At 34.8% G+C, this 16981-nt stretch overlaps 1 protein-coding gene across 1 annotated transcript in view; it reads right to left on the bottom strand.

The window, feature by feature from the left end:
* The window catches only part of LOC145939629 (uncharacterized), a 29285-nt gene extending 17909 nt beyond the window's left edge, over positions 1 to 11376 (bottom strand). The window contains exons 1-2 of the mRNA XM_083044083.1: positions 9702 to 11376; positions 4892 to 4990 (exon numbers count right to left, since the gene is read on the bottom strand). Of these exons, the coding sequence (XP_082900209.1) occupies positions 4892 to 4990; positions 9702 to 9906 (304 nt within the window). The 5' untranslated portion in view covers positions 9907 to 11376. The remainder of the gene's footprint in view (positions 1 to 4891; positions 4991 to 9701) is intronic.
* Between the last annotated feature and the right edge of the window lie 5605 nt (positions 11377 to 16981).

The raw sequence follows: 16981 nt of genomic DNA, 5'->3' as shown, positions 1-16981 counted from the left end.
AATAAAATCATAAAAAAGATTCACAAACCGATGCAATTTGAAGTCGAGTTATGTTCAGGAACTATTTGTGACATTTTTAATAATCATGATTCACTTAGATCGTCGTGATTTACGGTGCCGGGTGGATTGGAAATCGGGCACGCGTTTATTACGCCACGCGAGAAGGAAGGACAGACTCAGGGTGTATTTCACGACCCCTTCTGGATCACGGCAATTTCGACGTCGGATCACTCATATATTGTGCGTCTCTAACACACCACTGGTATATTATATTTATAATCCGAACGCGCGACACGCGGTCACGTGCCGGCTTGTATGATGCACCGGTGTCGGTTAATCGCATTTAAAGCTGTACGCGAGCCCCCGTCGTTGGGGTCGATTATTATCGTGTCTTATGGTGGCTTTGCAATCGAATCAAAATACAACTTGAGTCAGAGTGGCCTAATGTAATGAGAAATGCGCTTTGCGCCTGCGGGGATTTGTCCGAGGAGATAGATAAGTTCTTTATTACATCGATCAAAAACACAAAGGAAGACGCTAGAAGCTAATTAAATTACGAACGTTACATCCGACATTTCTTCTAGAATAATGTATATTTAAATTTAGAATTCGCGTAATTGCTATAATTACGTGTATTTTGTTTTATTATAACATGATTGAGTTAGATATTTTTAAATCAAGATTTAATTTTTTTTAGAAATCTTTTTGATTAAAACAGAATCTGTGTACTAAAAACAGATTTGCTGACAAAAATATATCGCGCAAAACTTTTATTTTTTTTTAAGTTTATTATTAATAGTAGAGAGAGAGCTAATTAAATATTAGTTACACTGTTTTTTGCAGTTAAAGTTGACTTTGAATTGCGAAAATAATTTTGTCACTTCGTTCTCGCATCATTGTAAGAAAGATAAAGGCAAGATCAAGACAAAAATGAATAAAAAGAAGAAGGAAGTCTAAACAGATGTGATTCGTAGCGTGATAGAAAGAACTGCTTACGCAAATGCTGCGTCTGGATGCAACTGGAATGCGCTAAAAAGTGGTGGTGCAAACTGGCAAGAAAAACGGCTTGCGACCGTCCAGCAGATGGGTTAAGACTTTAGTCTGGGTTTGACGAGATCTGCGTGTTTGTAGCGTATGTATGCACACGTGCATTTGACGTTGCATCGAAATGCATCTCACGTGGTCCGTAGTCGTTTGCAGGCTCGATACGATGAATGAAACTTTTTAAATCGACTTCAGAATCGTTTTTGTCACGGCACCGACGTAGCCCATCATGTTTGCGCAAAGTTGCTTATATAGGACAAAGTTTTCAGAATATATCTACCATATAAAGGATCAATAATGTAGAATACAAACTTGTCGTCAATTTGGTGTTTATTAAATTACATAATTAAGTTTCTGTGTTTAAAATAAAATAATTTGAAAATACGAAATAAATTATAAAGAAAAATTATTTTATTTTCTAATATTGCTTTTAGTGTGTTTTAATAATTTATTATAAATACAATCTTTTTTTTTTGAAAGAGAAAAATAATAACAATTATAAATAGGGCATTGTATAATGCAATTGTAATAATTGCTACAACTTTTAAATATTAAAGACAAACACTTAGAATATAATATATAAACACATTATTTGTAGAAACAATATATATAGAAAATTAAATTTTTGTGTGCATCTTTGATTAATATTTTTAATAAGTAAATTCGATCGATGATATCAATTTATAAGAATCTTTTTGGGGGCAAATCGATAAGTCGATTTGTGACAAGGGGATGACGACGATGCCGAAGATGGTTGCGGACGTGAATTAATAAAGGAAGGCCAAGCCGGGGGGACAATTAGATCGAGTTAACGGCCAACTTTAATCTTCTGTCGTCCGTCAGTTTACTGCGTAGCGATCTGCCGCTATTAAAGCCGTTACACACGGTAAACCCCTTTCGTGCTGCTGGTTCATGGAAAGAAATACGCGTGATCTTTGCTGTATATAATCGACGTCAATAGAGACGAGTGACAGGACGATGTGGGTTTTCAAAAACGGATTTTTCATCCAACCACGCGCGTTATAAGCTATTAAAAATTAAACCCTGATATCACGAGAGGCGATATCAGGGTGCATCTATGAAAAATATGTATTTCAAGAAAATATTTCAACTCTGTTAAACGTAGATTAAATGAAGATGAAATTATATTTTTTTAGACAAAAAGATTGAATTAAATACAGATAAAAATATATTTTCTATTTATATTTTCTATAATTTTTAATTTTTTAAGTTTTATTTTATTTTTATTTTATTTTATAATTGCTTTTTATTTTACATTCACAATTTTTGATATTCGTTTACCTTAGAATTCAGGATGAAAAATAAAGACAAAACAAAAAGAGATAATAATTTTTGCACGGAAATATTTAAATCTTTAAAGTCACTTCAAGATTGTTGAAGATTACAAATTTATCATTGTGATACTCCAATAATGATAAATCACAGAGTTTGTTTCCGCTTTCTCATCTTAAAATAACTGTGGTTTTCTGATAATCTTCTACATTTTTTACAATGTGATAACAGTGATAATCGATATAAATAAATAATAATAATGTTGCTCAACGAGCACCATGTTTGCGCGACGCAAATCTTGGACGAAACAGTGGCAGTGGAAATGCGACGATAAAAGTATCGCGAGCGATCTTATCATGTCCCAGAATGAACGAGGCAAATTAATGACCACGTGCACGCGCGGGCGCGCAGGAGAAGTAGGAAGAGAGTATGCACGAGTGTTTAACATGACAAGACGTTACTAATTCAGGGTAGGTACGAGTACAAAGAGGCCGACGGCCCGAATCCCTGTGCCCGCGCCTCTAATCCGCTCCAATTGGGCCGGTAGGAGTCAGAAAGGCCCATGTCCGTTCGCGGTATGACGCGTGCTACCATTTATCCCAATCGTGTCGACAATGACCGGTCGTTCTTAATGATCGGCGAATAAAAACTCGCCGTCATCCGGGCGAGGAGGAAGCCATCGGGGCGAAAGGTCGGCGCTACACCCGCGCGTCTGCACCTTTCGGAGAGGATTAATGAGCAACGGTGAATGAAAGATGTATAAAAATGATAATTCTGAAGTGCGATAAGTACAGCTTCTTAAAAATTAACATTGACAAAAATTGACAAACATTTAACATTGACACTAAAAAAATCCATAATGTCATCTCATCGAAAAAAGTAATAAGCTAAATGATATAAAAAAACTAGTAAGTAATAAATTTCAATAAGAAAGAAATAACAAATAATAAATAAATATATATATATATATATCATAATCTTTAATGCTTAATCTTTAATATATATCAAATTATACTAATTAGAATATATCTCGCATTGCACTTTGAACTTTTCATCTGTTTAAGTATAGCATTCGTATGCATAATAGGATTCGTCATTTTTGAATTAAGAGCATGAAATAATACATAAATCATAGAATCAAATAATACAAGTAATGAAAAGGCATAATATATTAACTGTATAATATAATTATAATAATTATAATTTTAATTTATCTCGCGCGATTTATTTTGATATTTGACGTGATTTATTGGGTTGATATCTATCGTGCACATAGTCAGGAAAACGATGTATGTTTGGATATTGCATCCTGCAAAATTTTATATAATTTAAATTATATTTATTCTTTCATTGTAATATAATTTACGTCGTATGAGATCAACGTTAAGATTGTCATATGATTGCTGTATTCTGCTTATTGCGCGCACAATCATAATTAACCATGTTTTCGCGAGTGAGTGTCATGTGAATGCAATGAAAACAAAGAATAAATAAAGAAGGAAAAAGAAAATGCGATGAAAAGACATTGAGTGACCGCGGAATGAGATAAATACAATTTATAACTTATTTATTATTTATTAGTTGTAAAATTAATTGCTTCTTTTTATCTTTTTTGTAGTAATCTATTTTACATTATTGTGTAATTAGTTTACATTATTGAGATTAAGGAAATACACACGACAATAAACGAATTGCAGACTTAAAGTAATGAAAAGTAATATAAATTGTTTATATATTCATAATTAATTTACGAAGTAAAATAGAACAGAATATTCTGTATAAATTTGTTTTGTGGGGCATTAAATATTTCGTGATAATAACAAATTAATTATCAAACGGTGCAAATTTTATTTTTTGTTGTATATAAAATATTATTGTTAACGTTATAGTTATCTTATTATTATTTGATTATTATTATCGCTATATATTTAATTAATTTTTATAAAAATGAATTGCATAATATCTTTGCAATAGTAATTTTTTTTATATTATTATGTAATAGAATGCATGTAAAAAATATTCTAAATTTGTTATTTTGAAATACTCTTAATATATTTAATAAAATAGATGAAGAATAACATAAAATAGATAGAAAATAGATATATTTTAACTTAGAAAATATTTTTCTTAAATATTATATAATATTTTATATTTATATAATGCGCTAGTGTTTTAATTTTTCATAATTTATCGTATCGTAACTTGATCGTATATAACTTGAAACAAAATTAAATAATACATAAAATTCAATAATATATTCGATTAAAATATTGAACTAACTGAGATTTTTCCGTGTCATTTGACTGCTAAACTCATTCTTTTTTAACGTAAGAAAAATGTCATAAAAAATAATTTTTATTTTTAGCATATAACGTTGTGTTTTTTTTTCTTGTTCTTTCTCTCTTTTTTCTGACATCAAGTGCCAAAAGTCAAGAATGCAGAGATGCACTTAAATTCAACGTCGAGAGATTTTTTTACTATATCGCAATTTAATTCGATTCAACATACAAATTCGTTGAAAAAATAAATTATTGGCTTGTCTTAGAACACTTACCTGAGTGACTTTTTGGTAAAGGTGGCAAATTCGTTATCTCCGTAGCATTTCCGAAAGGTGCCCACAGTCTTGGGAATATTAAACGAACATTGCATCCTCCTGAAAGAAATAACGCCATAATATTATTAACATATAATAATTAAAATACTTTAGAGTCGCTAGTCGAAGAAAAAATATAAGGTAAGAAAATTAGTCGACCAAACTAGCAAGAAATGTATTTATTTGAAAATCACGACGTTTCGACCATGTGGTTGTGGTCCTTTTCAAGTGACAATAAACTGGAAGAATATATCAATAATTAGCGATTGAAATCATTAAAAAAGTAAAAAGGTAAAGAGAATAGAAAACATACTTTCGTGTAGAATATAATAAAGCTCAAAAATCAATCATCATAAATGTCCATTATTAAAAGACTTAATTTGTCAAAATTGAAAGAGAGAAACTGTCATATTGTTTCACATATTCGTCAATTGTGAATGAAATAGACGGTAAACCGGAGTTAGACAACCTTTATTATTTTGTCGTAGATATTATTCAAGTTGTCTGTGTCCTTTTGTAAATTGATAGTGTTATTGAATTTTTAAATAAAAAACATTTCAGCAATTTTTCTCTTTCTCACATGTTTTTCATTATGTAATATGTTAGGTGTTGTCCAATCGAATTCGTGTCCAGATTCTAATCTATGTTTGCTAAGTCTTTTAATAATGGACATTTATGATTGATTTTTGAGCTTTATATTCTACACGAAAGTATGTTTTCTATTCCTCTTTACCTTTTTACTTTTTTAATGATTTCAATTATTGATATATTCTTCCAGTTTATTGTCACTTGAAAAGGACCACAATTACATGGTCGAAACGTCGTGTTTGGTCGACTAATTTTCTTACCTTATATTATTAACATAATTATAATAAATAAATGATTACATAAATTAATTTATAATTTTAAAAATTAAATAAATATATGGCGATATCTCTCATTACATTAAAACATTGACTTTTACGTTATAGATTTGTTAATAACAAAGAAAAATAAAATATTTCTATTAGATGTATTTTAAAAGGATAAATTCTCGTTTTTTCTTGTATTAAGGTAAAAAGTTTTTAAATGTTGCAAAAGCAACGTTGAATATTTGTTGTCGCATCTAGATTTAGTTTAGTTGGATATCTCTGAGAGAGAGACAATGGTACGCGAAATCTCCGATATGAGAAAATGGTGATTCAAATGGCGAAACGATCGCGTATTTTTCCCGATCGTTTATGCATCGTTACTTTGCCAACCACCACGTTGCAGCAACGTCTCAAGTCTTGACAAATTTAGTATTCCTAGCTCGTAGGAAAGATCAACCCCTCGACAAGAGCGTCTTTATTAGAAAGGAGGAGAAACCCTCCTCTATTTATCAACCTTGCCCCGGCCATTACTCGCTCTCTTTCTTCCCGAAACCTGCATTCCTATCCCCGAACGTTCGCCATTTATCCTGGTTGGTTTCTTTGATCGTTGTGGTAGAGCATCAAAGTTCTAACTTCACGCCAATTCGCCATCCTGATGATTAATCAAACAAACTAAATCCTCGTCTTTTACTTAGTGCAAGGAATGCGAAGAACTATGCGGCATATCTAATTAATATTGGCGCAATTATATTGCAAGACTATTACGCGACCAAATAAATCTAACTTATTGAAGAGAAACTTTTTCATGAATAATTGACAAGTAGCCAATTGAATGTGGATTGATTGAAATTAATAAAATCAATTGATAAATCGATTTTGATCGAAGGTGATGAAAAAAATCGATAATTTAATGTATTACATTATGGTTTAGAATTTCTATATTATAATATTTGTTAGACTAAATCCTCGTCTTTTACTTAGTGCAAGGAATGCGAAGAACTATGCGGCATATCTAATTAATATTGGCGCAATTATATTGCAAGACTATTACGCGACCAAATAAATCTAACTTATTGAAGAGAAACTTTTTCATGGATAATTGACAAGTAGCCAATTGAATGTGGATTGATTGAAATTAATAAAATCAATTGATAAATCGATTTTGATCGAAGGTGATGAAAAAAATCGATGATAATTTAATGTATTACATTATGATTTAGAATTTCTATATTATAATATTTGTTGGCCTAGTATCTTTAATATGGATATAATATATAGTATTTCTTATTTAATTAGTTTTAAAAAAAATTAACAATTTCTGATATTAAGTATAATAGCATAAAAATAAAGAAATCTGTAGACATATACATACTGTAAGGAATTAATCACAATTGAGGAAAATTACAATTCGATCGACGAATCATCGCTGTAATCTATATTGATATTTTTTATAAGCACAATAAATATTAAATCCGAGCTTTATAATGAGCGTAACCTATCTAATCATTCAATTCAATCGCACTAACTCAGATCTGTATCTTCTTTGTATCAATATCATATGTGTTTACTTAATATCACTTTATTTCACTATTGAATAGATATAAACATCTATTAATAGAAATCTATTAATAGAAAATATAGAATAACATTTTTATTAGTAATAAATATGCTTATTAATATAAGGCAAAGTATGACATAAATGCCAAAATATTTTGATAATAATAAATGTTTGCATTTTGATTATATATAAATTGCAAGTGTTTATCTTTAAATTAACATATATGAGTTGTAATTATAATTTTATATAATTTTATATAATTAAAAGCATTAAAGTAAGAAACTTTATATATTTTGGAAATGGAAAATATATTAATAATTAATAACATCTTATATCAAATAATTGAGAATAAAAATAAGATAAAATTAGTTATGCAAAAATAAAAAGACATGTTTTGACAATAAAAGTAGATAATAATAGAGCATACACACAATAAAAATAATTTTATATTTAATTATAATAAATATTTTCAAAATAATCATTTTTTTCTTGATCACTCTCAATAATCGGAAAGATCAATCGATCGATGACGATTAGTTATACCAGGAATCGGCAAAAAAAGGACAGAAATCCGTAATCCAGGCAATATATGACCAACTGGGATAATCTGAGATAGCATGAAGAGATTAGATGTTCCATGCCGCAAAGGCTATTTTATTCTCGCAGGATTATCAGAAATAAATCATATTTTCCTATATAGCGGGCGCTTGAGATAAGATGGTTGAGTATAACAACATTGATACGTGTGTATACACACTATATACAATGCAGGTAACATCACGTAGTGTTTGTCAGCCAGCCAAAGCATCGGGCTGATATCGGGCCGTTTGCTTATTCGTGTAGCGCTTATCCTGCGTAGCCTATCGTTCCGTCATAAATTTATAAAACTAACGTGATTCTTTACCGTTAGATCAATGAAAACAACCTAGGTAGATTTGTAGTAGATTTGTAAATCTAAAAAAATCCAAAGAATCTTTTAAAATCGAGAAAATTGTCTTGAGCCGAAAGCTAAGAATTATGCTGATATGAGAGATTTTTGTATAATAAAATAAATAAGATATACAATGTATTTAAAAAAACACACATTACAGAATTAAATTTTAAAACCGGTATATACAAAAGGATGGAAGAATGTAATTTTTCAATAAATAAAAATTTACACGAATACATAGATTTAATATTTTTACTAATTAATTCTTTTATATCTGTTTAAGATTGCTTTGTTAGAGATACTTATAAGAAGCACAATTCTCGTGCAATTATGGGAAGCAATAATTTTTAAACAAATAAATAGACGATCTTGGATTCTTCTAAGCCTCGTAGTAAACGGATGTACTAAGTGCGTCGGAAGAGGAGTAGTCAACCCTCTCGACGAGCTGCCTATCACCTGGCAATTATCGCTTAAACCGCTTAGCTCGACGCCTGTAGCTCAATATTATTGCGTTTAGCCTTGTTACCGCGATTAGTAGCGGGATATTAGGGTATAGGCAGTCGTCTAATGCCAGCTATCCCCTCTCACCTGTTGAACAGACGTTGTGCACAACGACGGCCCCTACGTACGCACCTGCACGCGTTTGTGTTCGTGCGTGCGCCTCTCGCTTCGAAACCGCGCGCGATTTACACGCGTGTGCGTGGCACAAGCTCAAATGTTGACGTGAGCTACCGCGTAAACGCCACGTTGCAGGGGTAATAGGCAGATAATAGATAGGATGATGACAGGCGAGTGATAGGCACCACGAGAGAGGGTGAATGTTTGGGGGTATCAACGAGACGATTGAAAATGTCAAAGGCTTGAGCGCGATATGGCTATATTTTATCTGGTTATTTTGAATATAGACTTCTTCCGCGGGGAAATATCGGTATATATATTCGCGTTTCTGAGCTTGATTGGTTTGCGGGGGTGTTCCGGTTAGAATAATTGATGGCACACTCTCTATCTGGCTTTTCAATTGCCATAATGCACCGTCCATAAGTACACGAGTGTAACTGAATGAAAAATAGATAATTAATTTTAAAATTTTGATTTTTAAAATTTTTTTTAAATATTTCTGACAAAATTTTATGCAAAATTAGATGTCAGAAATTTGTGATATTTTAGCTAACTTAAAAGTATTGTCATATATTGCATCACATATTTTATTACATTATGCTATTTTTACGTGATAAAATTAGTACAATTAAAGACAAAATTACTCGACTTGTCTTTTCATTATAACAGTACTAATTCTAAGAATGCCATAAAGTTTTTTTTATTATGACAAAAATATTGGAATTAAAGGCTTTAAAAAAATTATGGTGAAGAATAATACCATTGCATAATTCTTGCAATTACTAAACTCAACGATTAATTAAACAATCTTACCTTCACTGTCGATTGGAATCTGCGGATTTTCTTGAAGATTTTCATTGTTGTTGGTTTCCGGCGGTAGCGGTTGTTGATGCACGAGTGACGAAGCCGGTTGCTTGGGCTTGACAACTCGAAACGCCGATGCTTCAGCAACCCCTCGTCTCGAAAAGTCTAGAGGACCCACCCCGACAGGCGAGTGCTGCTGCTGCACTTCCATCATCCTGGACCTCGAGTCCGTTCACTCTCTTATAACTTTCGCGTCACTACACACGACATTCGCATTCTCCTCCGCCACGCTTATGAGTCTTATGTTTTCTCAGCAATAAACAAACATACACAATATTGTTTAATCTCTTCAACAAAAACTAATCGAAATGTTCTTTCGAGGCCGTCGGCGGATCTATCTCTAAGGGTTCTTCAGGAGAATAATGCGTTTTCAGGAACGATGGTTGTTATCAAAACAGTTTCTTTGGTGATTTCTCAGAAAAGAAAATTTTCTTTTTAAACAACAACGCGCGCAATCAAGTGCGTTCAATTAAAATTCTTTCTCAAAGCTATCTGTTCGCGGACTTCATTCTTCCAAGGGTCGTCAACGTCAATTTCATAACAGCGTATTCGGCACAAGCACTAGAAGAGTTTTTTTTTTCGTCTTTCGCGGACACAGTCAGGACGAAGCCGTCAGCGATTTATCAACATCTAGATGGGTCCTTGTAGGAACAGCTCCTACCGACTTCGCGACAGTGAATACGTATAGCACTGGAGACGCAGCTTTCGGTTGTCAGTGACACTGATTTCCGTGCAGTCCATCGGCCGGATAGGACAAGTCGAGAACGGCGGAGCACCGGCTGAAGCCCGGGGATGTATAAGAGACGTTAGCCGTTAGAGCGGGTGCCTCGACGCCGACTGCTGTTAACGGATCTGATAGTGGAGAGACTCCCATGCAACGACGGCCGCGAGAGCGGCGGAATATAAAGATGAAGAGAGACAGAGAGAGCCACACGAACAACATACACATCGTCGTCGTCCACATGGAGAGGGAGAACACCCACACACAAATGTCCGATGCACATCAAGATTTTGGTCCCGGACTCCGCCCCTGGACACGCCCTCTTAGTTCCTCCCTCATCCACACACAAACACGAACACCGGATCATCTCGTGTACCCGTGGTGGTGCCGCTGAAACCAACACGCTGAAGACGGTCGATCTGTGAAAGCGAGTGGGGTAGCGATGCTACCGAACGCTACCGGGGAGTCGTTGCTCGAGGGGTTGCTGATGGGGTTTTTCACGCTTGTGTGTGCGTGTATGGTCTCCGGTTAGGTGCCCTACTGGATTCGCGCGCGTGTTCACCCGAATTGCACGGCCACCGAACACGAGAGATACACGTTGCACGCTACGCTCTCTCACCTCCGGTTGCAGCATTATGTGGAACCACTCGGCCACCCTGATTCCACTCTTGACTCCACTGATTGATATTTGCGCGCTGCTCTCGCACACTTGAACGTACATGCACGTACGTGCCGTACGGCGCTCGTCCTTCAACATCCATCGTAAAGGTGGAGGCTGGATGCAAAGAGCGAACTTGGGAAATTTAGGCTACGGGAGGTGAAAAAGAGGTTGCGCTTTTATGACCGCGAGATGGTGATCTTCGATATATTTCTTGGGAGATGAGATTTCGAAGGAAATGAAATCTTCGTGGCTTGGTTGAGAAGTTTCTACATCACGTCTATCGTTTTTTCAGAGAATTGTATTCTTGGATGATATTGATTTGAAGTAAACGAAGGGTTTGAGGAAGGGCGGTAAATGAACTTCGAAGAATCAACTGTGAGAATTTACAGAATCTAAAACATGTGCAATGTGGTGGTAATTAATTTTTCTGTAAAGAGAGAAAACCATACTTTAGATAATCTTTCGTTTGATGATTTGTTTTTTGTATTGTGAAGTATTAAAGAAATATTAGGTTTTGATTAAAATTTCCTATAACAGATTTTTTTTCTTTGTTATAGATATGAATTTATTATAATCTTAACTTACAGAAAAGTAAACGTACGTGCTCGATAGGAACGCTGAAAATCTTTTATGATACGCTTTGAAAGGATAAATCCGACACGATATCGAGCGGCAATAAAGTTTATCAAGCGTCAAACAATTTTAACCTTTAATCACTTGCCGAAACAGCGACAGTGTTTCCGAACTGGCGTGACTTCCGTCTGATAATCCTGAATTTTCGGTGCAATGACACTTTGAGTATCTCGATAAGATTCTGTGTGCAATAGGCTTAATTTTTGTTGTCAGATATATTCGTTGTGTCATTGCATCTATCACTTTTTTTCGTACGTTTAATATTTTGCGCATATAAAATGCATATAAAACGAATCAAAAATCCTCCAATGCATTAGTCATATCGATTAATTTATTTCGTTTTTCCTGCGATCTTGTGGCTCGATAAGAAACGAGATTATGCGTTTCCATTTTTTATGCGCTTATCTGATAATTATTGTGCTATGATAATTATTGTGAAATCATCGGGCGGGATTTTTGTACACATTTTACTTTAAAATATTAAAGCTATGTGTTTGTCTTATTGATTATTTTAATAATTTTGAGCATAAATCTCTTAAAGCTGCATATGCAGTTTTGGCAGTAGAATTAATAGAGTTAAAATAATTGTTTATAGACCTTTTCCCCGAGGAGTCGTTGCATGGTTACGATATAACATCCCAACTCTTGTATCCATAAATTAATATGATTCATGGACACAATTTAATTATTGTGCTACATGCTTGTTTGCTTTAACGCGACATTGCAATGAAATGAATCGGATGCGAAAGCCAGACATAACAGAATTCAGGCATGTTAAAGCTGAAATTTCTACGAAACGTCACGCATTTGTTTTACAATAACAAGATAATTTTAAAAATTATTCGTGATAATATGTAATAACTACTCGTAGACACTTTTTACAATCAATTCCGCGAAAATACAACGTTCAACAAAAAAGTTAACAGTGCAATCGCTTAAGCTGTAATACTTAGATTGCGTGGACTAGATTGCGATGCCCCGTCTTCGTTGCATTTTAATTTCATTATAAAATTATAAAATTTACAGCAAAAATGACGTATAATTTTGACAATGCCGTTATGCGTTTCAGATATATTTTTATATAATTGATAGATCTAAATTCTAAATAGATATAAATATCGCACTTTTAATTTTATCTATAATTCGATAAATTATCTCACCCCTCCACTTAATATATATATATATATATATATATATATATATATATAAGCTCTACTTTTTCTTTTTATAATAATTATTTTTATATGAAATAATTATAATTTTATATATAATTAATATAAAAATCGAGATGGAGATTCTAGGTAATATATATTGTATAACTAAAAAAAAGGACTCAACTTTATTTCCGGAGAAAATGATACACCGCATTCCTCCGGTAGATCATTCTTCGCGCGTACGCTGGAAAATCGAGGTTGTAGCTCAGTCATGCGGCCGAATGCGCGAGATGTAGCCGCGTGTGATACCGAGAGTGTCGTCGTCGTCGTCGTCGGGGGCGTAAGTATCCGCGAGCGTGACGCGAGACGAGATGTTGGATGTCAGGCGAGACCGACAAACCGCATCAATCATACTCACTCACTCGCTCGCTCGCATCGTCGTACGTTCTCCCTGGAGCACCGACGACGTCCCAGGGTCGCTCTATCTTCGGGAGAAAATTGCTTACTCTCATACCGCGAATACGGGAACGTATCCCGGCAGAGATGCGAGCGTGCGAAAAGCCGTGCGGCATCCCCGACATTGGCCTGCCGAAAAAACATAGAGAAAAAAAAAACGACGGACGAAGGAGGTAGGAAGACGCGAGAGAATAAGAGCGTGAAGGCGAAATTACGAGGTCATGACGATGAAATCGATTACGCAAGGGTCTATTTATGTGTAATCGGGGTAAATGGAAATTTTATCGCATAACTGAAAAAATAAGCGATTATTTTTTATTTTATTATATATTTCCTCGTTGAATATAATTATTTGTTGACGAATTCTTTATTTAGATAAGTGTTATATATTTAAAAAATTTAAACATTTTTTAAATAAACAGATTGATTGTCTGATTTTCTATCATTGTATTATAATGGGGAAAATGTGTGAAAATTGTTAATCACGCAATACTTTTAATATCAGAAACCGAAAAGTGTTTGAGAGAGAGAATGATAAAAGTGCGATTATATATATAAGCCCCAGATATATTGATTTTTACGCAATATGTTTAGGAAAAAAGGAATTTATCGTTTTTCTTATCTAACAGTTTTATTATTGCCTAATCTGTTTACGCAAGTATCATTGAACGTGATTTACAAAAAGAAAAGATAGCTATATCCCTTAGCATACAAATGGATTCAGTCATGTAACAAATATTAAACACAATAGGTTTATAATATATTATTAAAACGTACGTGTATAAAAAACTACATTATACAAACTTCATCCCTCTACATCAAACAAACAAAATTCTTTCTTCACATAAAAATTTGTAATAAAATTCTTTGTTTATGTTTAATTATAACCCGTTCAGCGTATGAGAGAAATTACCAGTATTCCGATATGTGAGCTATGACATCATTGATGTATTAATCGAATGTCAATACGAATATTATCGCGATGGACGACCACATGTGTAGCTGACATTACCTTGGCAAACTAGTTCAACAACGCCGGATATACAGCGGGCGGCCGGCTGGCGCCACGAATTTAATACTTGATTGTCCCGTCGAACAAATTGTTTCGCCGGTGGTAAATGCGAAAGAAGAGACCGCGGGTGTCTGTCATCTTCTGCCTCTCCCTTTCATTCTCGTGGTCGGACGCGAGACGCCGCTACAGCATGACTCACTCTCAATCAAGGAGAGAAACATATTAGCGATTGTCTTTACCAATTGGAGATATGTGGGTGATGATTATCGCCACTGTGGAGAACGATACGTGTATATAAAATATACGTGTATCTCGTAAAGAGAAAGAAAGAGAGAGATAGAGAGCGTATAATCATCACGCGTGTGCGCGAACACGTATGTGGGCATGATCGGGCTTTCACATGGTGAAACGCAGATGGACCCCTGCGGGTAGACGAACGATCATTTTACCGTAAGCATGCGCTATCTGGAAACTAGAGCGTAATTGGCAGAAATTGGTTCAATTTAAACCGATTAATCCGGATCCAGAGGAAGAATCCCGACGCAAATATCGGTTGATCGGTGATTCAATCAGACGAGTCATTGCAGATCTCGAAATATATTTGTAATAGTATTTATCGTTCTCTTTATTATTAATCATATTAATTTCCGATAGTTTTAAAGAAGAATTCTGATTTTTATAACATGTTTATACATAGTGTACACATTTTTTAAATATCTAATAATTTAGTTAATATAATATATAATTTATTATACGTACATATATTGATTAAAAAAATGTATAATATTTTTAATCTCTAGCTTTTATAAGCCTATTATTAAAAAACTTTGTATGCAATTAGCAACCTATATCATGTAGAATGATTTCGACATCATGATGCAATGCATCGCCAACTGACAAACAACAATAGCAATGATACTAATGCGCTGGCATTAATGAAGGCTTTCCCGAATTGCTATCTGTATCTAATCGGCCACGCGATCATCACCGACGCGATTTAAATCCGCGAAGATCGATGATGGATCCTGGAACGAGAAATTCTGGCTAACGAAAGCATGCCGGATCGATAAAGCCTTCGTGTGTCATTGATCATGGCAAGGTTGCGGTTGAGTTCACCGTACGAAAACAATTTTGGGTGTTCGCGATGAAAACAAAGCTTTCGTTGAGTCATGCATCCAAATATCGTCTCTCACCTCGCGATTTATCGGCTCATTAGGTTACTATACCATATAAACAATCGGAATATTATCGTTAATCCGGATTACGGTATCCAGCCAGAAATTTTCTTGATGACACTTTATTACGTCGAAGAACGTCGTTCGCAGAACAATGCTCTTCTGCGAATGTAAAAATACTTTTTAAAGATTTGTTTGCGCCAAACGTGTCTCCGAGGCACAAAACAATAATTGCTCGCAACAAAGATTTATAGCGCGATAAAATTTTGAACCGCATATTTACAGAACACAGGGTGACACATCTTACAAAAGGTATAAAACTTGTGCGAGATACTTCTGATATACTGGAACCGACGTTCACGATTGTTCTTTCCGTGCTTGCGAGCATCTTCACGCTCGTAATTTTCATGGACCGTCGACGTCAACTCCCGGAAGGATTTGTAGCAAGAGCCGGGAGTTTCCGCCGGATTCGCGATTAGATTTTCATGCGAGGGGATGTCGCGCACGCCTTGACTCCGGGATGATGGGAGCGGACATATGGTGTGTCGCGCGACGAGTTTCTATCGAGAAAGAGAGAGATAGAGATAGAGGGAATGCAGTTACACGAGAGACAAGGTAGTCCGAGAAAGACGAAGAATTAACGCGGGACAAACGAGCGTGACCATGTACACGTATACGAAGCGAGGGAGGAGAGGGGCCCCTCGTACGAGATTACCACGAGGGGAATCGGGGTGTGTAAACCCCGGTAATATACGGACATATGCACCGACGAGCACCGACGAACCCTCACCCGGATCCCCGTGGACTGATATTTAGGACCGATATTCATTAGCAGTTTCGCGCGGGGTGAAAAGCGCGAGACCGAAAGGGGAGAGTCAGAGAGAAAGAGAGAAACAGAAAGGAATAGGATAAAATGGGTGGGGTACGGTGACCTGTCTGACGTTGTAGATGATAACCGTTCCAAAGGGTACTTCGATATCCCATAACGTCACTCCCCTCGCCAATGATCTATGGTTGCGTTTTGATACGCAGGCAGAGAACGGTCCAGATTGAGATATTAAGTGCGCGGCACGCTCGTGATAATGCGGGTGATACCGAGATGAGAGTTTAGTTTATTGCTCGGACAGCTGTAGTTCTAACGATGATTTAAATGAGCAATAAATTGTGCGCTTTGAAAATAAGAAAATTTATTAGTAATTTTAATTTGAATAAAATAATGATTTCCTAGAAATTTCATTATAATATATAATTATAATATATAGAATTATTGTTGATATATATATCGAGAAATTAATTGACAAAAGCAATTTCTCGAGCTTTTAGAACAAAACTCATATTTTAATTGCAATGCACTCGCTGTAATTTATTACAACAAATTAATTCCCGATTAATGACGATCAATGAAATCAACCGCATA

This window comes from Prenolepis imparis, unplaced genomic scaffold, assembly GCF_030444845.1.
Source record: "Prenolepis imparis isolate NDT839.2.m4 unplaced genomic scaffold, iyPreImpa1.0 SCAF_8, whole genome shotgun sequence".
NCBI lineage: Eukaryota > Metazoa > Arthropoda > Insecta > Hymenoptera > Formicidae > Prenolepis > Prenolepis imparis.
Note: the sequence above shows the minus strand (reverse complement) of the source record. Positions and strands in the feature narration are given on the sequence as shown.